This window comes from Diadema setosum, chromosome 8 (assembly GCF_964275005.1).
Source record: "Diadema setosum chromosome 8, eeDiaSeto1, whole genome shotgun sequence".
In the NCBI taxonomy this organism is placed as follows: Eukaryota; Metazoa; Echinodermata; class Echinoidea; order Diadematoida; family Diadematidae; genus Diadema; species Diadema setosum.
The window spans coordinates 19,554,738-19,580,151 of record NC_092692.1 but is presented as its reverse complement, the minus strand read 5'-3'; the positions used below and the strand labels follow the sequence as shown (position 1 = coordinate 19,580,151).

At 38.5% G+C, this 25,414-nt stretch overlaps 1 protein-coding gene across 1 annotated transcript in view; it reads right to left on the bottom strand.

The window, feature by feature from the left end:
* Positions 1 to 1,144: 1,144 nt before the first annotated feature.
* The window catches only part of LOC140231720 (transmembrane protein 184B-like), a 74,238-nt gene continuing 49,968 nt past the window's right edge, over positions 1,145 to 25,414 (bottom strand). The window contains exons 3-7 of the mRNA XM_072311873.1: positions 21,532 to 21,622; positions 8,104 to 8,274; positions 6,489 to 6,658; positions 3,258 to 3,469; positions 1,145 to 1,805 (exon numbers count right to left, since the gene is read on the bottom strand). Coding sequence (XP_072167974.1) covers positions 1,488 to 1,805; positions 3,258 to 3,469; positions 6,489 to 6,658; positions 8,104 to 8,274; positions 21,532 to 21,622 — 962 coding nt within the window. The 3' untranslated portion in view covers positions 1,145 to 1,487. The remainder of the gene's footprint in view (positions 1,806 to 3,257; positions 3,470 to 6,488; positions 6,659 to 8,103; positions 8,275 to 21,531; positions 21,623 to 25,414) is intronic.

Sequence of the window (25,414 nt, the reverse complement as noted above, 5' to 3'; positions counted from 1 at the left end):
GCTGTTTTTTGGTTGACATGCATATGCAAAACATTACGTAACTTCAAAACGGTGTACCCGGACGTCGCAAATTTGGTCTCAAAATATGCGGGAGACTTCAATGAAAAAAGTCGTGAAACGACGTGGCAAAATCTTTGCGCGTTGCGAAATCGTGGCGCGAAACGTCGAGGGGGGGGTCAATTTGACCCCCCCCCAGTTAGAATAGGGTTAAGTATTTGGAGTTCGTTGAATAAGCTTTCAGAAAATTGTTAGGAAAGACCAAACAACAGGTAAATTTGAATACTTTGCCTTGTGGTGGCATTTTCATGAATTTATGGAATGGAAAGACAACATTGCTTTGCTTCGGACACATTAACACATTAATGGTGTCACTACAACTTCTGCTCTCAGAAGCGTATACTTCATTGAAGAATGCAATGTTGGTGGCATTAACCTAGCTTATACAATGTACATAGTATATTTCTTGTAATCTTCATTCAGCATTTATTAATTGTCTTCGACATCCAGGGTAGCCTCATTAGTCTTGGCATTGCTCTACCAGAGGGTCTTGCTATCATAATTAATCTAGCATTGCCAGGTAAGCATTTATACACCTGGGTCGAGAGGGACACGGTGGGTAAAAACATCTTGTCCAACGATGTAAAGCACTGGGCGGGAATCGAACTCCAGTCTTCCAATTGGGAGTTGAGAGTCGCATCCATTAAAGCCACAGCGCCCCCCAGGTGTGCTCTCTAGTGGATAGATACTCCATCTTTACCCAATCTTCCTCATTTCTTCACCAAACTCTTGTCTTTAAACTCAGCACTAAAGCAATTGAAAAACCTGAATCTTGCACCTGTAGCCTTTAAATGACTTAAATCTGAACAAATCTGGTTCCCCACAATAGATTTTTTTTATTGTTACGTAGCTACACGCAAGTGTAGGTCATGAATGATATGAGAATTTACTGAAAGTTCAGCAAGCCACTTTTATCATGTGCCAGGTTTTTCTTCTGCATGCATGGCTTCAAGTGATCCAATTTTTGTAAAACAAACACCACATTGCAGAAGGCAGATAGAAGCTGCTGTTGTTTAACTTTTTTTTTCAGTCTGACAATCTAAAAGAGGAATTTCAGACAAGTTTGCAGCTTTTTTGAAGAGTAATCTGGGTGAAAATTAAGATGGAAAATTTGACTACATCACACAGACTGCTTCATGAGTAAACATGACACCCTGACAGGAGTGGTCATGACATAGTGTCAGTGTTCACAATGCTGTAAAATGTCTTTATTCTGGTGACAATCTCTGGCTTGCGAGAAAACTTTACAGAACTTTCTTTGATACAATCATCTGAATATAAGTGGTGCACTTAAGATGTCTGACCTCCCCCTTATCTGGCAAAAACAATAAGAACAACAAATCTTTGTGGCACATGTTGGAACAAAGATGAGTTTCGTGAAATAGAATATGTACTACTACTTTTCTCTATTAGAGTACCCAAAACCCTTTTCAGTATTCATCGTCGGAGCTGAGCAGGGTGGTCTTCTCTGTGTGTCCTGACCTCCGCCCGCTCCCACCCCGCCCCTTTCCCAGGATGCCCCCGCCCCCGTTGCTGCTGCTGTTGCCCCCGCTGCCCATAGAGCCGGCCGGGTTCATCATCTCCTTGCCGTTGGTCTGGGGGTAGTGGTGGTAGTAGCCCGAATCCATGTCGTCCGACATGGTGCCCTGCTGCATGTACTGCTGGTAGGCCGGTGAGAAGTTGTGGATGGTGTCGTTGAACATGTCGCGCGGGTTTACCGTGTCCTTCAGGTTGTTGGATATACTCTGCTGCACAGGGGGCGAAGATTGGGGGTCAAGGGTGAGAGTACAGGGGTGAGAAAGGTAATGAAAGGGCTGATTGCATTCATCATACAATACACCAATACACAAGTATTTCATCTTTATACTAGAAGAGTACAAAGTTTTCCTTGTCAACCAATAAAAGAAATGACTCTACTTACAGATGAAAAAATTTACTTTAAGAAAGTTGCTTTTCGAAGTTCTTCACTTCTCCGCCCCCCCCCCCCCCCCCCATCAAAAATCAAACCGATCAATGCAGGCCATCTGTCAATAGTTATCACTTTTCCTGTCTCCCAACAGCCAAGGGATTTGAACTAGGAACCTTGTGACTGATAGTCTATGTTTCTAGTTCACTAAGCCACAACAACTCCTCAGACCTAAACCTATCAAGTTTGGGTGTATCACTTCATCCATAAGTATCAAGGGTAACAACATTTGATGATGGGTGGTGGTGGTGGTGGTGATGGTGGTGATGATGATGATGATCATCATCATCATCACCATCATCATCATCATCATCTTCATCATAATAATAATAAATGAACAGCATTTATATAATGCCATTTGCCTGCAAAGAACATTCAAAGGTGCCCTGCTCCCACAATGCCTCACATATCATTCACAAAATTGCTGGAAAAGATCTACATGTAGGTCTTTAATTCAGCAGGGGTCGCACTTAACTTTTTTTTAAACTAGCCAGGCGGACTACTTAAAATCAATTTTAACACTGAAGCAATATTTTGGCTAGCCAGACGGACCAGTAACTTCATAATTTTACGATTTTTAGCTAGTCCGACGTGATTTCGGGTGGCCAATGGTCAACGGACCATCGCCAATTTCGAACCCTGTTCAGTATCAAGATTGGTACAATTCTGAAGTTGGATCAGTAGAAAATTCCTCGAAAGTGGAGACATTTAACTGATCTAATAAGCAAATGATCACAAAATGTCTGCAAAGTGAAATTCCATGTGAGATTTCCCCAACTTGTCTCAAGTCGTTTGTTTATTTACTACATGTATTTCTGCCAAAAAAATTGTCACATCAAAAAAGCCTATCACATTCAAACATTTAAAATTCTTGGAGCTGAAATTTAGTGAAATTTTCCAAAAGTGTCTAGTTCTAACAGTCACATAAAAAACTGATTATCTGAAAAAGTTATGAAACTGTGTATTTCTGTAAGTGGTCTGTTCTTTCATGGGAGTATACACAAGTATATTGCAATGAATTAGTAAATCAATCTGATGTTTATCATGATTTCAAATACTTCATAGCAAAAATAACTTCGCATCTTTTTATTTTCCCTGATAATTTCCACACTTGATAACATTCCAAAAAAGGACAAAAAGGGAAGAAATACAAGAAGAAAAACTTGCAACTTTTCTGCCAGAATTTCTGGTTCCATAATTTCATGAGTCACCCAGGCTGTAGGGAAGTACGTACCTGCATTGAGGAGGAGCCGAAGCGTTGCTTCTCCATGTAGAGGTCAAAGGGGAAGGCATACCGCAGGCCAATGGCACAGAAGAACATCTCAATGCAGATGAGGAAGTTCTGGTAGCCGGCGGAAACGGTTCCCGCCGGTATCATGGACTTGCCATCTTTGGTCGTGGCGGGGCTGATGGCTCCGGCCAACTCCAGGATGGCCAGTAAAACACCTGTTGTGGGGTCAAGGGTGAAACAGGTGGTGTTCTCATTAAACTCTTGTATTCATACAACTCAAAATCTGTTTCTACAAAGGGAACCCAAACCCAAAGAGCAATGTGGATTGAGTGAAAACAGCAACATTAGCAGAACACATCAGTGAAAGTTTGAGGAAAATTGGACAATCGATGCAAAAGTTATGAATTTTTAAATTTTGGTGTTGGAACCGCTGGATGAGGAGACTACTAAAGGTTATGACGTATGTGAGGACCAGAATATAAAGAAAATATAAAGGGAATTCAACAACAACAACAAAAAACATCATTTTCATGAAAATTACACATTGCATCAACTTGATACTGACATATGTTAAGGGTAGCAATTATTCCTCCTTGCTTTCTGAGAGCGGTTAGTCAAGTGTTCTTCCATCATGCTAGAAAAGTGAATTTTTGTGGAATTTTCTTTATATTTTCTTTAAATTGTTGTCCACACATATGTCATAACCTCTAGTAGTCATCCTCATCCAGCGGTTCAAACTCCATCGATTGTCCATTTTTCTCAAACTTTCACCGATGTGTTCTACTAATGTTGCTGCTTTCACTCAATCCACATTGCTCTTTGGGTTTGGGTTCCCTTTAACTCTTTGTGGTACCTCGTGTGCAAATTGGCACACAAACCCTCATACAATGTAGCTCTGTGCACACTGTCCAAAGTCCCTCACACAGAAAGGGTTTAAAGGTAGGGAATCCCATTTGCATGCCTTAAATGAAGAGTTGTATAAATACAGTGGTATGTTGAAGAGAGTATCATTTTAGAAACTCCCATAAAATACTGAAAGTGGAAGGTAACATTTAGTACATTTTTATTGACCGTTAGATTTTGAATTGAATTTTTTGCGGGGCTCACCGTAAATTCCAGTACATTACCTTTGCAGACCCATGCACTGCATGTGTGTCCATCATGTATATTTTGTGAAGAAAGTTCATCATAATTCAAAAGTTACAAACATTTCTATATACATTCTTGCCACACACTCTATATGTTATTACATCAGCTCTTATACTTTTAGATTTGTGTTTATAGATTAAAAAAAAAATACAGAAGACTGCAACAAAAAGGCTTAAGTGTGGCTGACACACAGAACTACTGAGTAGTTGAGTTTTGTGCATTATTCCAATTGTAGATAACTGTTGACTTCCAAATTTCTCAGCAGTGGCCTAAACAAGTCCCCTGAGGTTCATATTCAATGTTTTGCTGCATTTTGGGAGGTCTGTAAAAGGTATCCCCTACCTTTAAAAAGAGCTAACCCTTCCTGTACTTTGTTTACCAACCGCTAGACAGGCTGGAGTGCTTTATTCAGGGATTGGCACGGATGTCTGAAAACTAATTGCCAGTGAACAAGGATTAGCTAATCCCCCTAATATCCCTCCCCAGGTCACCCTGGCCTTCTTGGACAAAGGGACATTGCTACCTCTGAGTGGGCTTGCTAATCTACATGTATGACTACAATGTACCAGGTAGGTCAAATTTGGGTAGATTACTCAATGCTGATGAAAAGTGCCTGGGCGCATAAAGGGTTATTTCTGTCTACATTGTCTGACTCAGTGAGTCAGTAATGGGTGTAGTACTAGAATGAGGCTGGGTGTAACATAATGCATAATTGAAATAACATTCTGAAAGCAGAAAAAAAAACCCTCCTAATGATATTTACAGACATTAACGTGATACGTACATGATGTGTAAAAACATCAAATCCACTGCCACTTAAAAGAATATGCTCCCTTACAGAATGTCATCACTTTATCCCATGTAAATAAAATCAGCATACAAGAGATGTTCTATGACACATTAATACCACCAACGCATCACTTCACTGTGCTAGGGATACCATAATACAAGATTTAACCCCTTGTGTGCTTTTAGTGCAGGTAGGTCCAAAAAAAGAAAAAGAAGACAACCCTTTCCATTGTACACACTGTTAATAGTCCCTGGCACAGAAATGGTGTTTAGACAGACAGACTGTCCCCCTTACCTTGTGTGATTCAGTTTTACTGAGTTGTCGCATGTCCTCCCCCCCCCCCCCCCCCCCCCATTTCTACATGATTTTAATGACAGCATCTTCCCCTATCATCTGCTGGGACCGTCGCTTACACCTTGAAAAGTGCAACACATTGCATGACTGCTCATCAATATTGTGCTTTATCTTTCACCGAGAGCTACTTCACTGTAAATATGACACCACAAGAGGGCAGTGTATAATTTTTCACCTTGGTGAAAATAAAGTGACTCCATTGTAAGCTCTCATTTAGCAAGACTGCAGCCCCAAATGAATAAACAGAGAGTAACCCTGTACACATGTACTTCATACATAAATGTTGACAATGTCCTGGTATTGACAATAAACAAACAATAACAACAGTCCTTCAGAGTAGGCTTGCTATTAAAATCATCTGAAGAACATCTTTGCTGTTCTTCAGCACCTTTATCGAAGAAAAAGCTTCACATGAGGAAAAATCTCCATAAAAGAGAGAGAAATCGGTACTTCTTTGGCAAGTATTTAAGTCCCTGCCTTAAATTTCCAGCTTCATAAATCCTGTGTTGAAAACTTTCCTTTGAATAATGTTATCTTTTAACTCTTTGTGTGCCACAATGCAATCCCCCTGTATGTCATATCATTCTGAGATCACAGTACATGAGAGCTTTTGAAAAACATGCAACTTTTTGTAGTTAAGCATTTCTGCGAGGACTGCACAGCAAAATTGCAGAGGAAATTGCAAGCATTGCTGTGATGTAAATTTTATGACAAAGCTATGGCTATTTTTCTGCAAAACGCCAGTTTTCAAAACACTGATCTCTTTGAGCGTGTGTTGGGAGTTAGAGCAAAATATCAGAAGTTGGCGAGCTGTTCATGAGTCGGGTGTGTGACGTGCAAAGAGTCATTTGGAAAAAAAAAAGGAGAGAATATCTAAAACCTGCATCAGCTGAAGAGGATTTGGCAAGCCTGGTGAAAACAATAATGCCACAGATACCCACCTTGCCAAAAGGAGACAAAAATGATGGATTTTACGAGAAAAAACTTGAGGACGGGACGGTACGGAGTAAGAAGATCCCTCGTGGCGAAGTAGAAGAGGAAGAGGGCGTAGAGTGCCAGACTGACCGATACGTTGTAGATGAGGGTGATGTAGAGGTACCCGTCATGAACTCTGGATGGAGAGAACAAACACAAAAATAAAATGAGCAAAGAATGCAGTAGGTAAAAAATTGTATAGATCAACATGTATCAGTCTTTATATCTCTGTATGTTTGTTTGTCTGTCTGTCTCTCTCTCTAAATAAAATTTCATCTATTTCATTTAAAAAAAAAGATAGTACAGGTATCAAAAACTGCATCAGAGATTGTTTTCTTCTTTTTTTTTGTTATTTCTCTTTTCCATTCATTCATTCATTCATTCATTCATTCATTCATTCATTCATTCATTCATTCATTCATTCATTCATTCATTCATACATACATACATACATACATACATACATACATACATACATACATACATACATATTCATTTGCATGTGCAAATGTTCCCAGGTTGGTACCAAAACAATTGTAGGTAGTACACTCCTTGGTCATTTGTAACATGTGCTGGACATGATGCCTTCTTCTTCTCATGTGTCACCACGTGCCTATCTAGTCGATACCGCTAGCCGACTACTGCTAGTCATCTACAGCAGATCTTGAGGTGTCTGTATCTCCTGTGTGTATTTGGGGCAACCACTTCACTGGATTTGCACCCTGCTCTTTGCTGATTTGCTTTGGATTTCAGCCACTTTTTTTTTTTCCTCTGTAATTCAACCTTGTTACATGATACCATTTTCATTGCATCATTTAATAACTATAAAAACAGGCATGGACAAAATTTAAATTCTAAAATCAGACACAGCCGATCAAGAAAATACAACATTAAATAGACACGTCATGAGAGTACCAGTGTACATGTGGTTTTCTGTAATGATAATATCATGAAAACCCTGAAAATATCTTTAAGAGTTTCCCCTACTGCATATAATTTTTGTGTTATTATGAAAACATGCTGGATTACCAGTATATGGGGTGAGACAGTTTTATGATACAACTGACAGTATTCAGCACACAGGTGTTTTGTTCGATTTGTGCGTTTGTTCTTGAAAATCAATTCACAGGGCAAGAAAAAACAAACAAACAAACAAACAAACATTTAAATGGAAATCTTTCTTCCCTGGACCAGATCAAAATTCTACCATAGCATTATTTTCTGGTAACTCTAAAATAACCACCTAAATGAAGGAGTGCATTGTCTGCAGTTGGTGACAAGACATTTGCTCCTGTGACAATTAATTCCACCTTTATTTTCTCCAAGGACTTAGGGTAAAGGTAAAGGTTAGGGCTGTGACAGGGTTTTGGCATAATTTGACATGAGGATGAGGTTAGGGTTATGCTTGTGGATACAATTAATGTTATGTTTAGTGTGCAGATATTTCATAGGAGCAAATTGTTGCAGCAGCAAATGTCTAGAAGCCCTCCAGCTATGGTGGCACTAGAATGCCACGTTACCCAAGTCATGAATATATGAACAAAAACAAACAAACAAACAAACAAATAGATAAATACTCACGAGAAATTTCCATCTGAGTATTTGCCAAATGGGAGGAGGATGAGGGTTGCCAGGGCCATGACTGGCTTGATGAAGCAGAACTGAAGGGTGGCCTGCTTGCAGAAGCGGAGGAAGCCAATAGAGTAAGTCTTGCCCCTCAGACAGCAGGTACAGCAAAATACACTGGTGGGACTACAGGGGTAAGAATGGAAACAAAAACCAAAAAAAAAAAAAAATGCATTTTGAAGAAATGAAAATTGTGGCATTTTGAAGGAGCATGTGGAATATCAATTGAGGGGGAAACCATGCAGGGTAACTTTCTTTCCAATCGGTATGAAAATTGGCATTTTTCAGGACGATTCGATTCACGCGCAATATGTCACTGCACAGAGCAATGCAATGAAATACTGTATAAGTTGTTATTTTCGCGAGGGTCTAATTTCCACGAATTTCGCATCTCATAGTCCAATTGCAAATGTAACAACACGCGAAAATGTCTTGTTGCACTAAGGTAATTGGGCATTTACAGTACCGCTGTGTCAATTTGCGAAAACAACATCTCGCGAAAATGTCTCATTCTTGCGAAAATATCTGTATGCGAAAATAACAGCTTATACAGTAGTCATACAAGTGCCTGCCTTTGTTATTATTATTGTTTCTTAGGAAGACTGAAACTCATGTTCGATGCTCACAACATAATGGCAGAGAATTTAGAGGATGTCACTCCTAAAAGCCAAAGTCAAAGCCAGAGATGGCTCACAGCAAATCAACCTTTCTCTCCAGCCATCAGCTGATGCTGTGATTGCTCCCTTCAAAGCCACGTTTAGAATTAGGCACGGAATGCGAAGAAGCTTTACATCACTCTCAGCCGAGCCATCGTTGCACTAATCATATTACATTTTACCATCAATTACATTATGAGAATAATTACATCATTTACACAGATCTAATTTTGAATCATGATTTCATCCAATAAATAACACTTCTTTGCTACAACCATTTGCAAACATGATTTGAGGACGCATCAGACACATCATTTGACCACTTGAATTTCTCCTGTCTCATTAGCCAAATCTCGCCAGGAGAACGAGCACATCAAACATGAGTGACGTCACTCCTGCCACTTTCGCGCTGCAACTAAGTGTCCTCCAGCATCCTTTCATGAGGCTGGATACTCGAAACCACGCATTTTCTCAGTTTCACCTTCGTCTGCCTCTTGCAATGACAGCTAATTAATGGCAACCCCTTCTTGAAAAGTTGCCCTAAAGCTACCGTAGATTGTACCATGTGACACGACGAGGCATGTGAGTTTCCTGCAAGTATCAATGTACCATGCACTGCACACTTGAAAATACCTTATCTATTCAGTGAAACAACATAGCTGCAAAATAATGTCAAAAAGGTTTACTTTCTACATAGCAGGGTAGCAATATGTACTACCACTCTTTCTTGTTATAATAATAAATATATAGTAGTGATGACAATAATGATAATGATGATGATGATAATAATAGTAATAGTAATGATGATGATGATGACAACAACAACAAGAACATCAACAACAATAATAATAATAATAATAATAATAATAGTAATAATAATAATAACAATGATAATAATAATAATAAGTCGTATCTATATAGTAAATAATCCACAAGACTCTCTTTGCACTTTACCAAACTTGCTAGACATAAAAAAATAATATTTAATAATAATTTAGAATAAATTGCTTGGTGTCTGTCCCAGCCCTAGGTTTATCTGGCACCCTACTCCAGAAAATTGGTCCTGCAATACCATATACATGCACAGAAAAGTGATCATTTTAAATGAAACGTTCATATTTAAGAATCTCAAAGGAGGAAAAATATTCATCAGACATGGAGCCTAGAGCTTCTCTCTGTGATACTCAAGCACCCCATCAGCATCACTAAAGAAGGGAAGAAATGGAAGTGTCATAATTTTTTTTCTCTACCTTCCACATTTATAAATCACATTCAATCCTTCTGCTAACAGCTCTGAAAGGCTGGCCTTCATACTCTCCTAAATATTTTCATTATGCCTTGTTTTTGCTTTTGTTTTGTATTGTGCTTATTTTTTTGGTGTGTGTGTGTGTGTGTGTGTGTGTGTGTGTGTATGTGTGTGTGTGTTTGTATGTGTGGAATGTGCAGTCATGTGAGATTGAAAATATTCTTCTAAATATAGCAAACATCCCATAGAGAAGTTCTAATTGGTCTGATGGTTGAAGCAATTTTCATAGCACAACAAGACCCTCTCTCTCTTCTTCGTCATGTGTGGGATCCATATGCTTCTGTCTATTAGCGCTGCTATTTTCGGGATAGATTGCTGCGCTTTCGCAGCGGGTACTTTGGGTGAAATTCCTCGGATCCGAGTGATCAATATTCCAGTCAGGGCCGCATTCTGCAATCTGGGGCAGTGCGCAGACGGCACGCACGGATAGCGAGATGACCTGAAAATGGGGACAAGTTGCCCATTTATCAGATGAGCACACAGCCCTTCCAACATATGGGTATGGGTGCGTGAAGGGGAGGCAGAAAATGGCATAAAGAATTGTCGATTCCACTACATTTTGATTACCTCTCCAGCTGTGTACTAACAAATTGCCTTTTTTTTTCAGCATCATACCATATGGGCTCATTCGATACAAGCACTGTTTGCTGCATTTCGCTCTGAAAGTCTGTATTTGAACAGTGAGTGGAAAATGTATGCATTCTTCACAATGTCCTAAATGACATAATCTAAGAAATCTAAGAAATCTAAGAATGGTACTCCACATATCAGTCATTTCTATGGAGATGCAGTGAGGTCTGAGCATGTTAACATAATGATAGATTTGATATATTGTATATCATATGCCATACATTTCTTGGGTATGACATTTTGTAAATGAGGATTTGAAAGACAATTATGCGAGTGGTTGAATTTGAAATCAGGAACCACATTGACAAAATGAGACAGACATATTTTCACTTTTCACAAGAAAACAAACAACAAGCAACACATAGAAGCAGATAAAGAATACAATTTTTCTGAACATTATGGATTACAGTTATATAATCCTCAGTGTGAGAGAAACACAATATGTTTCGAGTTTGGATTTCAGTGTTTCTAGGCGTGTCCCTTCCCTAATGTACCAGAATGAATCTTTTCTCCTCATGAGTCATATATGCATGTAATAAAGATTTTTCTTCCTTAGGCTTTATGCATATAATTATATGAGTTATGCGTGTTAGAGGACAAGTTCACCTTCATATACTGTACATGTGGATTGAGTGAATGCAACAATATTAGTAGAACACATCAGTGAAAGTTCGGGAAAAATCGGACAATCCGTTCAAAAATTATGAATTTTAAAAGTATCTGCGCAGTTCCTGCTGGATGAGAAGACTACTACAGTGTATGATGTCATATGCGTACAACGAAACATATTTTTGTGAAGAAAGTTCATCAAAACTTACAAACATTTCTATATATATTCTTGCTACACAAAATGTTATTACATCAGCTCTTATACTTTTAGATTTGCGTTTATAGATAAAAAAAAAAATACAGAAGACTGCAACAAAAAGGCTTAAGTGTGGCTGACACACAGAACTACTGAGTAGTTAAGAGTTTTATGCATTATTCAAATTGTAGATAACTGTTGACTTCCAAATTTCTAAGCAGTGGCCTAAACAAGTCCCCTGAGGTTCATATTTAATGTTTTGCTGCATTTTGGGAGGTCTGTAAAAGGTATCCCCTACCTTTAAGAGAGAAAAGTTAAAGTATGTTGAATTTTCTTTATACTTTCCTTATATCCTTGTACTCATGTGACATCACAAGCTACAGTAGTCTTCTCTTCCAGCCATAACTCCACAGAAACTTAAAAAATTCATATCTTTAGAATGGATTGTCCGATTTTCCTCAAACTCTCACTGATGAGTTCTATCAATATTGCTGCATTCACTCAACCCACATGTCTATGAAGGTGAACTTGTCCTTTAACCTGCATGTGTGAATATGATATGCCTGTCATTACGTCGGATTTCATACGACAAAAATGAATTTTATGATATTACTATAAACACTACCATAGCCATAGTCACTATTGTGAAGGGACCATTATTCTTCAATAATGGGTGATCACACTCACTTTGTTGGCATTTTCTGTATTAATTTTACTTGCATCAAATGATGTCTGTGGCATTTGTTCTAAAAAAAAAATCACTAAATCTATATCTGAAATTCTACTGGATGTTGGAGAAATCTCGTACATTCTACAGCATGATAAATGCAGTAGAATTATGATGGTATACCTGAATCCACAGTGTTGGTGCTATGTACACACATAATAATAAGATCTTCAAGCTTTCTTTGTGCACGGACAGCAAAGGTCAATGAGGGAAGGCCTTGGGAATGTTTCTTAGAACCTGTCCACACACCCCACCCAGTAGGCCTAGTAGGCTGAATAGAGACTAATTATAATTAAATGCAAAAGAAAGATCGTTAACAAGGGACTGACTTGGTGGGAAAATGGTTTCTAGGAACCTGTCCACGTAGTCGTTCACCACGCCCGGTGGCCGAACGAACGTGCCCTGCTCACGTGTCTAAAATTAGAAACAAAGATCCTTGAGAAATTGAGTGGCGAAAGATACATCCATTACTCCAGAGACCATGAAAAGTGCATCTCATGAATGATGTGAATAAATTTGCTTTCGCTCCCTCCAGCTTGTGATGTACGCTAGAATATATTCTTAATACTATTCAGTTTAACATTTCACGTCAAAATCTTGTATGTTTTCCTTGAATATGTATTTCTCTGATTTAATAAAGCAATCACTAAGGATGTGCCTCTTAATCAAATATGTTCAAACAGTACGCTTTCTTGATCAAATATTTCCTTTTTTTTTCTATGTGCAATACACTCTTCCAGGACACATATTAAGCAAGTATCAGGATTTTTACAGGACACTGTAGCTATAGGTTCATTGAGGTACTGATTAAATATGCCATCAGAATAATTAGTGATTCAATTCATGCCAAAATTCTCCACTGATTTGCTATTTATGGAAAATTCATTGCCTCAACCAGTGTTAAACGAAAGAAAACAATGTATAAATGAGAGTCCAGTCTACAGATTGAAGAAAACTACCAAGTCTTAATATCATGTTATGGGCTGTAATAGTCCTCTACATCCAATCCACAAAATTCTGTGAATTTTGTCATCCTTGGTAAAGTGTATAATATCCAATATATCTGACTTGAAAAAAAAATGGACAGAAATACATACAAGACAGACATTAAAATGGGTGTAGAATTCTACAGTTGGGCATCATGACTGAAGATTATGTCAAACAAGAAGAAAACCTTATCATAATACAGGGGCGGTTCCAGGAATTCTGTAAAGGGGGGGGGGCGCCTTTACGAAATTACATGCGCCGCCTCCATTTTTCTTTTTTATCTCTGTTTAAACAAAAAATAAAGGGGGGGGGGCGCTCAGTGCGCCCCCACCTGGGTCCACCACTGTATTGTAAGTATTTCAAGTACAGGGTACAGTACTTTGCTTTCCCATGGTTTAATGCGGAAGACTGTTAAATGTATGATATGAATTAAATATGGTACACAGTGTAACTGCTGTCCAGTACTTAGCACAGCCTACCCTCTGTATACATACAATGTACAAAATGCCCTTTGTCCATACAATATGGGGCAGCCCCTCCTACTGCATAATGAATAGTTATAGACATATGCACGGAAGACGGTTTACAGACCTCCTTCCAAGCAATGTGAATTGTCCCCTGTGAAACAATTCTAGGCAGACTACCTAAAATCCCTCTGACCCTTGCCTACAATTTACCACCATGGACTGTTTGTGAATATTTCAGGCCACTCCGGTTATAGATTGACCAAGCATCAAAATGTGAATCTGCTTTGGTTTCCTAGACGACGCCGAATGGCTGGCTGCATCACTTGATCTTGGGGATGAGTGCTGCGATGAGTGAACTTTGGCTGCAAGATGGCTAGGTGTAAATGACTGCGTGACATAAATACAGAGGAGAACCTTTGGCAAGGGATCACATTCCTAAGATCAGGTGGTGAATTGCCCTACCTGGTATGTAAAACTTTGAGGCAAATGCCCTCACAATGTAGGAAAGTCTACATACACTTTCATTTTACCAATCTGCAACATGATATTCATTTTTCTTTCTTTTTTTTTTCTTTACTACTTGTCTGTTCTTCTACACCTAACAGTAGAGAAATCCGTATATGGTGGCTTTGTACAACACATAAATCAACAAAAAGCTTATCTTCACAACCAAGGAGTGCTTATCATTTTGTTCTTGTCATATCTTACTGCACTGCAGTTATGTTACTGTTGACATTGAAAGTCATGATTTATGAACACAGCTCAAGCTCATATATCTTGCACTTGAAAACATATAACGTTATACTTGATAATTTCTAGGTAGAAGAAAACAGACATATATATATATATGCTATGTATTTCACAAGAATCATATTTCACGGATTGGGACTTGTAAACAACTTTGTGAGAGGTTGAATTCATGACACAAAAAATATACTGACAGAATGCTATGGAAGCATTATCACTTTTCAAAAGAAAATTTAAGACTTTCCAGCTTAGATATGATATTTAATACATGTGTGCTACAGAGAGCAATAATTTCATGCGGTGTTGATTTCACAAATATCTATCAAATATTTACAAAACACTGCAAGATATTTCATGCATACGGTAATTAATCAAACCCAATATGGAACATAAACATGAAATGACAAATATCTCTGTTGCAAGATTCAAGGCTCTGCCATCATTAGGTAATGTTCTCTTTGCTAGGATGCAAAATTCAGATAAGACTTTCCCAAGTTATGTTTTTTAATAGCTCTATTTTTCATGACAGATAACTGAGCAGTTGAATGAACACACATATTTGCTTGATAAAACCTACTTTAGTAATTGCTTCAGAGAATTAAATCTAATTTAAATGTAATATTTCTTTTCACATAAATTCAAAAAGACCATGACACTTGTTTCTTTCAAGGGGGTATTTTATAATAGACAACCTTTAGATAAATGGCTCCTCAACCACCAAAACAAAAGGTAGACATGAAATCTTCATAAGATGTCAACATACTGCTTGTCACAACAACTGTTAAATCATGCTGTAATCACTTAAAAACTCCCGAGTGAGATTTTACTTCAAACACAGAATATTTCGCAATGTTGAAGTTTTGAGAATTTCCCACCCAGTCAAATAAGTGTGAAGATACTACCTTAGGCAAAATAGAGGCAAATATTTTGGGTGACATTGAGAAAAAAAAAACGTATGTAAATACTCCCATCTGCAAAACTGTAAAGCAAATATAACAAAAGAAGGATAACTACGAGAATATGTAAACCATTCTCTCTCCTCATTTGTGACCACTGCTCACAATCTGCATGAATCAAATGAAATATGTCCATAATCTCAAGGAAACATTCTGTATTCTCATGATCGTGCATACATCACTTCCATTATATAGCTGCAGTGAAAACAAACAGCTCGCCTGCATCATACATGTGTCAAAGCTGGTGCGAATGCTGTGCATGCATATGCATGTGCATACAGTGTATGAATCCACGTGGTGATACAGATGACACAATCCTTGATCTACCATTCTTTAATATACTTAATAACATGGGTGGGGGGAGATGGGCTCAGGCCCCCCACTTTTTTTGCACCATACAAAGGAATACATAAGGTGTCACCACTTTGGGCCCCCCCCCAACTTTTTTTACACCGCAAGTGTGTATAAGTGGCACTAGAAAGAAATAGATAGAAACGTGTGAGCGCAGTAAGGCTTTGTTTTTGTGCTGAAGACCCGGAGGTGCCCCCCCCCCCCCCCTCCCCCACTTTTGAAAAAATGGCGCCGGCGGAGAATACTTCTTGTGGCTATCAGAAATGTCAAGATGTACCATATCTGACAATTTCATGAAATTTCAAGCCAGTCATGACGGAAAAGTAGATCATTTCGTCTCAAAAATTTACCAATCGTGCACTGATCGTGGATTTCTTTTCACTCCAACCGCCACTAAATACCCAGACGTCACACCATGAAAATACTTCTGTCTAATTTTTCTTCAAAGAAGGTTTCAACCTTTAACCCAAACAATCCAATCTCAAGATGAGAACAGCCACTAAATGCTGGAGGAAAAAGTCAAATCAACTGCTTGAAACGAGCCGAGTCCTTCTTTACGGAGTGTGACTCCCATCATAATTTTCCCCTCTTTCAGCGGGAGAGCTTTGGCATTTAAACCCCACTGCTTTCAATGGTTCCTCTTAAAAAGTGCAAGCAACTCCCATCGCTAAGAGTACATTAGCAGCACCTGGGCATTCAAGGCGGTTTTGTTTGCATACATGTGTGAGTAGACAGTAGGCTTTCCCAGATGTAAGTAAGGCAAGTGTACTTGTTTGACAGTAGGTAGTTTAGAGAATTTTAAAATCTGGGTCTTCTGACAATCATAGTTTGAAACAAGAATCAATCTGCTTGTATGTATTTCATACTCTGCTTGCTTGTAATGCATTATTAGTTCACATTCAGAATTATTCATACCTGAATATGATTGCGATCTGACAGCATGTGCAGCATCAGCACTTCGTGAATGCACCTATTTTCATTCTTTATCAAAGGTAAGTACTGCAAGGAATATATGGAAGTTTGTCACAGTCATAAATTATTTTCATGTCATTCTCACTAATCATATATACTGTATTAGTGTAAAAGTGGAAATTTTTGCGTTGTTAAATTTTTCACACATTTCGCAAAACCAGAAACAAGCATGAAAATAAAAGCACGCACATATTTTTGCTTGCCATATAATCCAGTAGCTGATGTCTTCATTCTGCAGAATTTAAAACACGAGAAACTCTTCTTACCCGGGCGAGCACGAAAAATTAGTTGCGCAAAAATATTCACTTTTACACAGTAACCGTCTACTATCCTTTCCCACATTCATTCATTCTTCTCTATGTGGTACTCTCCTCATCTGTGTTTTTATCAACTATCAGTCCATCATCCCATCTCATTCTCTCTTAGTTCATTCTTAAACTTTGATCTAACTAACTTCCTTCTTCTCTCCATCCATCTATCCCAAAGGGGTGCCAACGTCTGCATGTCAAAACACATACTGATGCACAGAAAAATATTCTGAAGGAAAAGAGAAAAATGGGTACATTTCACTTTTCAAGTATGCTGAATCCAATCTCAGAAAAAAAAAACCTCTCATATTTCTTATCACCACAATATCTTCTCATTCAGGATGAAAAAGAAAGACCCCTCGTATGGTAAGAATTACTAAGTGGCAGCTCGTATCCATCTATCACTGCATTTTGTTGCTTATCTTTCCCTTTGTACAAGTTTCTTTTTCTTTATATCTATCTTCCTTTTCTATCAAATGATTTACCCACCAGTTCTTCTGCATATATCAATTACTTATTCATCTGTTTGCTTGACTGACTGAGCGTCAATCCCACCATCTCTCTATCCATTCAGATTTCCCCCGCTGCACACTCAATCACCGTGCCGCTTGTTTTGGAGCTGTCCCACGGATCAGATTGGTTGTACATATTGGATCAGCGTATGAGCGGGCATGATGCGGTTGGCATGGCGGCGGCGGCACACATAGTATAGGGAGCAGTGCACCCTTTGGTCTGATCATGACCTCCACACAGCTCTGGGGGGCTGGCTGCCTTTGCTATTAGGGGGCTCCCATCACCAACATCCTGGGGGACTGGTAATACAAATTTAACCGGGCCCACAGGCATGCGCGCCTCTTCTTCCCTATCACCCCCTCTCCCCCCCCCCCCCCCCATCAATCCAGGGTGCGACCTTCACACGGTGGCTTCAAGGTAATGTTCAGCTGTGTTGCTATAACATGCTTTCCCTGGCTTCACGTGGGGGCTGTAAGAATGATTTGGTAGGGTAGAAGGCTTCACACATCTATCCCATACTCCCGGAATATCTATATATTTTCCCCGGCTCACTGCAAAAGCACTCCGTGGCCAACATTCACGTCATACATGCATTTTTTTTTCTTTCCAGACCAAATTTAGCACTTCAAGAGATCATAATTATAATCAACTTGCCTTGGGCTTGCTCACCACAGTAAATACTATGCAATTATGCATCAATTTGCGAGAGTTAAGATTATTATCTGATGATTATCATAAGCCATAACAAGATAATCACTATCACACAGATAATTACAATCGGTAGCCACTATTCTTTGCCAATTATTTCACTTTCATCTTATTGGTCATTCTTAAGATGGCTTGATCTAATCGCTCTCCATTTAAAGGGATGGTACAGTATTGGTGGAGATGAGAATTGGGCTTTTAACTTTTTGCGAGATACCAATAAAACACTTATGATATAGTACAGAGCATACCATTCTAAGAGGAATTCAAAGTTTATTTGATGAAAATCGGGTTTGGAATGACTGAAACATCCAAAAACAAAGTAAAACAAAGCGATCATAATAAAGTGTGGGTCCCACACTTTATTAGAATTGCTCTTTTTTTGGATATCTCAGCCATTTCAAAACCAATTTTCATCAAATAAACGTTGAATTCCTCATAGAATTACGTGCTCTTTCATATTTCATAAGAGGTTTCTCATTATTTCACCAAAAAATGTTAGAAACCTGAAATAAGGTCTCAACCAAAACTGTACAATCCCTTTAAGAGTATTTTTTTGTCCCATTTCACTAGAATGTGCTTCATGTGGTTTTCTACAATAATGATATATGTGACCCGCTACAACAAAATGGTCCTAAAGTCGCGCACGGACGAAGCCGTGAAAATTGAGTTTGAAGTCAGAGCATCAAAATTCGTCAAAACTTACGATTTTCTGAATTTGACATATTATTAGAGTCTGACATGTCTTCTATCATCTGTCGAAATTTTGAAGCAAAATGATGAAAGGAAAGACCAAAAAATTGCGTTTTTCTGGGCCATGTTTTTTTGGCGTTTCAACGAAGCAGAAACTGGTTCGAACATTTGGAGTGAGCGCCACACATAGGCTCCGCCCCTAACAACGACCAGAGTGATCTCATTGGTCAGTTTGCTGCTTGCCGCTAACCGAAGCGTGAAGCTCGCACACTGCACAGTCGACTGGTGCGTGCTGGCGGGGTGCGCTATGCCCAGCCGCTTCTCCTGCCATCCTGGTCACTGATTGGTCGGTGAGGAGACCGCCGACGCTGTGTTTGAATGAGCATTTCGGGGGTTGCTAGGGCTTACCTTCTATTGTTCGGAGGTGAAAAGTGACTTGCGTGTGCTTTGATCGTGATTGCGTCGCAAGGAGAACTTTTAGGGCGCTTTTCTCTAAACAGTGATTTCCCAGACGTATCGACATGCTCTCTTTTAAACATCGATATCTCCGCAGTCGATTATTTTTATACGATGTGTTACATATCAACTTAAAGCAGAAAAATTAGGGATTTGTGTCATGCAATTTTCAAATAATCGACCTCGCCCGACTTTAGGATCATTTTGTTGTAGCGGGTCACATATGTTGTCAGAGTTGTCTGTTTTTGGTCTGGTTTTGTACTCCTTATTTTTTCTTTACTCTTTTTGCTTCTTGTTAATATATGGTGAAATTGTTTTGTGTGCTCACAGTGTTCGCTGTTTCATCGTAGATAAATTCGATTCGAAAAAATTGACAACACAAACAGTGTGTCCTTTCTACGTCATTTCTAGACATCATCCCCGGCTATGCAGAATATTGCTACCTCTGTCATGGTGGGTACTGTATTATTGCTTTGATTTGATATGAAATGAAATTGAATTGCCTGTAACAGTGTGATGTTTGAAGCAAGCCAAGGTGCACCGCGAGGTCAAAGGCTCACTTCTAAATGCTGATTGAACACAATGCACACACAAGTACCCCGATAGAGCAAACTATAAAAGGTGCGAACTCAACAAATGGATCTAATGATTTATGCCAAATGAACAGTACAACACCGGTTTTCAAAACATAAATGCCATTCATCAATTTTGCACTTCAGCAACTCGGTAAAACCATACATGTGCCTCTATCTTTTGTTAACACTTGGGTACAGAGAGAATGAAATGGTCATTGTTGCTGATTCAAATCATATTTCGTATCACTTTGTGTGTGTGCGTGTGTGTGTCAGTGTGGGTGTGTGTGTGTGTGTGTGTGTATGCAATGTTCTAGCACTGGCATAACACATCATGGCATTCAATCTAAGGTATGAATTGGTAATGACATAATCTGGATTTGATGCTGTGTGAACTCTCCCTGTATGATGCTTGGTACATCAGTCATTGTTTTTTTCTATCTCATACAAACTCTCACCCTTTCTGAAACTGACACACAATCGATACTTTCAGAGTCAGACGACAGAAATTCAAGTTTGCGGGGTGTTTACATTGTATACCTGAATATGAACTGGGTAGAAATTCTTCAAGTTCCCTTTGGAAAACAACAACACAAACAAAATCCTTACATACATGTTACATGTAAGCCTATCATGCAAAAACAAATAATGGAAAATTATTCATTTGCAGGTAAAATTAGAAAACAAACATCTAATAATGCCTCCGGCACCACTTCGTGGCAGAGGCAAAAAAATGCATTAATCATAGTGGTGCACCATTCCTCATCGTGTTATTACTGACACTGAGAATTTCTGATGTAATATTTTCATGACATGGGGCAACTACTTCTCTTTTGCCTTTGATCAAGTAAGAACAACAATATTTGTTTACATATTTCTGAAGTAGCAAATTGGAGTTGTGCAAAACTTCTAAATTGAACCATATCCACATTGGATGCAACTCGTCCTCTGATGAAATATCAACTGAGGAGAAATAAAAAACAACCTAAAAATATGATACATTGCTCCCCTACCAAAAAAAAAAAAAGAAAAAGAAAAAAAAAGAAATCAGAAGAAAACAGAATCCATTTTTTATGGCAAAAAAAATGTATTAGGCCTACAGGGAATTTCCCTCATTTACATTACTTGCTAGGTATCTTTGTTCAGACGTGATCACAGTTAAAAATGGAACCAATTTCAGCCCACTGCCACACAAACAGCCTTTTGCGTGAAACGTTACAACAGAGGAAAACAAGATTTATTCATTTGTTACACTACAAATAACCACACTTTTCATTTCTCCTTCCAAATCTAGCTATCCTATCAAATTTGATGACAATATCATTAAATGAAACTATGACGGAAAACAGATGATATTTCTTTCTTACAGCAATAACAATAGAAATGAAAAAGTTACTAGGATGCACCTAAGCATAAAAACAAAGACAACAAGACAAAAACAAACAGTGACAGCTTTAGACTGTTTGCGTCAAAAGAAGGTCTGCACGTTAAGGTCAAACGAAACTAATTTTAGCCCGAGGATAAGTACTCACGTGATCGGGTTGCCTCTGATTTCGGACATAATGGCACTCTCTCCTCCAAGGTATTCGTAGCACAGGCTTAGGAAGTTATATATTACAAATGCTGCAGGTGTAGAAGTAAGAGAGAAATGCAGAACAGAAAGAGATTGATAAACAAATAGCAGAATGCATCGAGTCAAATTTGGAATGGAGGACAATTCATATTATGAACAGTAATGTTGAAATCTGCAAAAACGAGTAACACAAACGTGTAACAATTAGACATTTCAAATGAGTGCATAAGGAAAGAAAATGTTTGAAAGATGAATGTTTGGCAACAGAGTGACAAAAACAAGTTTTGTTTAAAATTTCCTTGAAGGAGAATTCAAATGCAGTTGAAAGTTAGTCTGAAAAACAGTAAAGATTTTTTAGCACAACAAAATTTGATCAAAACTGGATGAGAAATAAAGAAGTTATGACATTTTGAAATTTTGCTAATTTTTCAGGAAACGGTTCTAGAACAGTCAGTATGAATATCTTAAGAGAGAAGTAATGATGTCATCCCCTCACAACTTGCCACATAGTTCATACTTACAATTTTGACATTTCCAGCTTTTCATTAAAATGCAATTACACCCTAGCCTCAAGTACTGATATGTCTAACTGATCATTATTTTGAAGTTATTCAACTAGGAATAACATCATGTTTTACAACAACAGAAATGTTGAATTTTTGTCCTTTCTTGTGTACATGACCAATGGAGAATTGTGGTGATGATATCACAGCTCACTCATTTGCATATTCATATCATCCATATGAGAACTGTTCTGCAGAAATTAGCAAAACTTCACAATTACATAACTTCCCTAATTTTCATGTGATTCTGCTCAAATCTTTACAGCTATTCTCACAAGATTTTACTCTTTCTTACCAGACTAATTTATACCTGCACTGGAATTCTCCTTTAAGATTTCAAAGTACATAAAAATTGGACCTCATGGAAGACAGGTAGTACAGCTGAATATGGGCTATCCAGCCATCTTGTACAGATGGTAAATGTTCAAAAACAAACAACAGAGATGAAATTAGCACATGGGCAACTAAGATTTCAGTCCACAATGCTTGCAAAGGTAGAACACACTGAGGCTACAGTCTGTTGATGACAGCTATATGATAAATAGAAACCAAATCTCCTTGTTTTCGCTTCTGGACACAGAAGCAGGGGTACAGGCAGCATCATGTACCTCTGTCACAGAGTGCAGAGTGATTAGTATCACATCATTCTTACTCTGCACTGGTTTGAGAATTAATTATATGAAATGGCTTGGTTAGGGGGGGGGGGTAGGGGGCAGAAATATCAATATCGCATGGCACTTACTTTGAACAAAATCTGCAAATTGAACAGCATCCCAGCACTACGGCCATGTTTCTCCCAAAATAAATCTAAGATGGACTAACTCTTGCATCGCGATGGAGACTGCGACAGCTAAAGAGATCGTTTTGTGTCCACACACGCAACGGTTATTGGTTTTCGGATCATGCTGCACAAAATCAATTTTTGAAGACCATCAATTCCAGGTGTGTGTAAATAGCCTACTTTGTACTACAGGTGACTCCCATCATAATGAAGTCCTTGCGAATAGCAGCTTTCTTTCCTTATATTGGAATTCTGTTACACCTGGGGGGTGTTTCATCAACGCTTGTCAGCGCCGACAACTGTCGGCGCTAGCAAAATCCTTGGTCTTGATTGGCTGAGATGCTCTGGTCACTGACTGTTACTATGGTGATTCAAGTTGTCAGCGCCGACAAATGTTGATGAAACACCCCCCTGAAGGGAATTTTCACCATAAACTTTAATGATAGCAATTTGGGACCCGAATTATTACTTCATTGTAACAAAATTTTATTATGACAATAAACGCTCTGTATAAATTTGCCTAATATGCATTGTTGAGTAAAAAAAAAAAAAAAATACTCCTAAGCTTTGATGGCAACTTAAGGAAGAAAGCAATGTTATTCTTTCTATCTGCAGATGTATAGTATGACATTTTGGTCCACGCCATGAGTGATTTCACTGGGACCATGCCTGAACAGCTTTACTGACCCTTTCATCAATCCCGAGTTTTGAGCGCAACCGATAATTTTGAGTGCATTACTGCTAGAAACTAGTGAAAACTTGAGCACTAGCAATGGGCACATTTTGTAGAGTCCATCATGCATGTAAGAGAGAGAGAGAGAAAAAAAAAGAGCGGGAGCTAAGGAAGGGGAAAGAGACAGAACACGAGAAAGAGAAGAGATGGGTGAGTGGGGGAGAAAGACGAGAGAAGGAACGAGAGAACAGAAAAAAAAAAGACAAGGTGAGAAAAAGAAACAACACTGGTTGCCATACCACAATGCCATTACACCTACTCACATGCCATGATCTACAGTACTCAAGGAGGTCATAATGCAGAGAGGATACATTTGGAAAACATTGGTGGTGAATTAAGTATCGATCGATTCCACTCCATCAGGAATTCACTCTCTCTCCCATTTGAAAGGTCTTTCCTCTCTCCCTTTTTTTTGTGTGTTTTCTTTTTGTATTCTTTCTCTTTTCTTTTTCTTTTTTTTGGATCAACTTCCTTCATTGTGTATGCCTTCCACGAGCAGCATGATTCTGACATGTTTTCAGCACAGAAGGGCTGTTAAGCAGCAACATACTGTCTGCCATGTATCTATTGAGTCTTTCTCTCCGCGAATCGGGACAATTTCACAAGTGGCTTTTAATAAAGTTGTGACTGTGGAGTACAGTAATGAATTGGGAAATGTTGTGTGCATACATCACATTAATGTCGAGATCACAGTTAATAATTCTGTCTGTTGTTAAAATTCACAAATAGTACCCCACTTGCCAAGTTCGCGAAAATAAAAACCCTGCAAAATTTGTGATGCATACAGTATGGCAAAAGCCAACAATTACTGCAGAAAAATTGGTTGACAGTCCAAATTCAAGTACAAAATAAAAGCTGTCTGTTTTATACCTATTATCAACTCACTGAGGAGAACCTATGTGAGGATAGTTGGCATGTATGTTCTTCTACTGTGATACATTCACATGCTTCACACATTTTTTTTTCTTCATACAGACACATACTTGTACATACTAACTCAGGTATCACACTATATTTCTCCTTCTTATAACAACAGCTCCTCCTATATAGTCCTGTCAATAACATGCTTCAACCTTTTATGGACAAAGAATGATCCACCTTGGACACATCAATCATAAAAAGGAAAAAGCCCAAAACATTTATTTGCTCATATTTGAATTCAAAAAGGGTGAAGCCTCTAAAAAGAAAATGATGTCGATTTCAGCAGGTACACTTTAATAATAAACCCCAACATCCCTACCCGCGTAATAAGCATTTCGCCATTATGGCCTCTGTTCCAGGCTTTGCAGTCAATTTAAAGCTTTCTGGGGTGACTCGAACAAATGAGGCAAAGTCATAAAATTTGCTCGTCGATGAATATGACATATATCACTTGATCATATGAGACTGGACAACCCCACCGATTGCTGAAACGAGCATTGCGATGGAAAATGGAATAGAGCGTGTACAAGCCCTTTTATGATGACCACAAATTTGAGGTAATAAAGCTGGTAGAAGTGAAGGGGAATTATTACTGACAACTTTGGCTTGTAAGCTTTCTCTCTCTCTCTCTCTCTCTCTCTCTCTCTTGGAAATTTCAGAACAACCAAAAATACCTCTTTATTATCTGAACAGTTAAGAATAAAAAATGATTTCTTTTTTTTTTTCAGTTGTCCTAAATTGAGCCCTTTCTGCTTAAGAATCCCAAAAGTGGTTTGCCATGTTAAGCTTCTAAACAACAATGTTGTCCGAGTATAATCAGTATTCATTGAAACAAAGAAAGGAA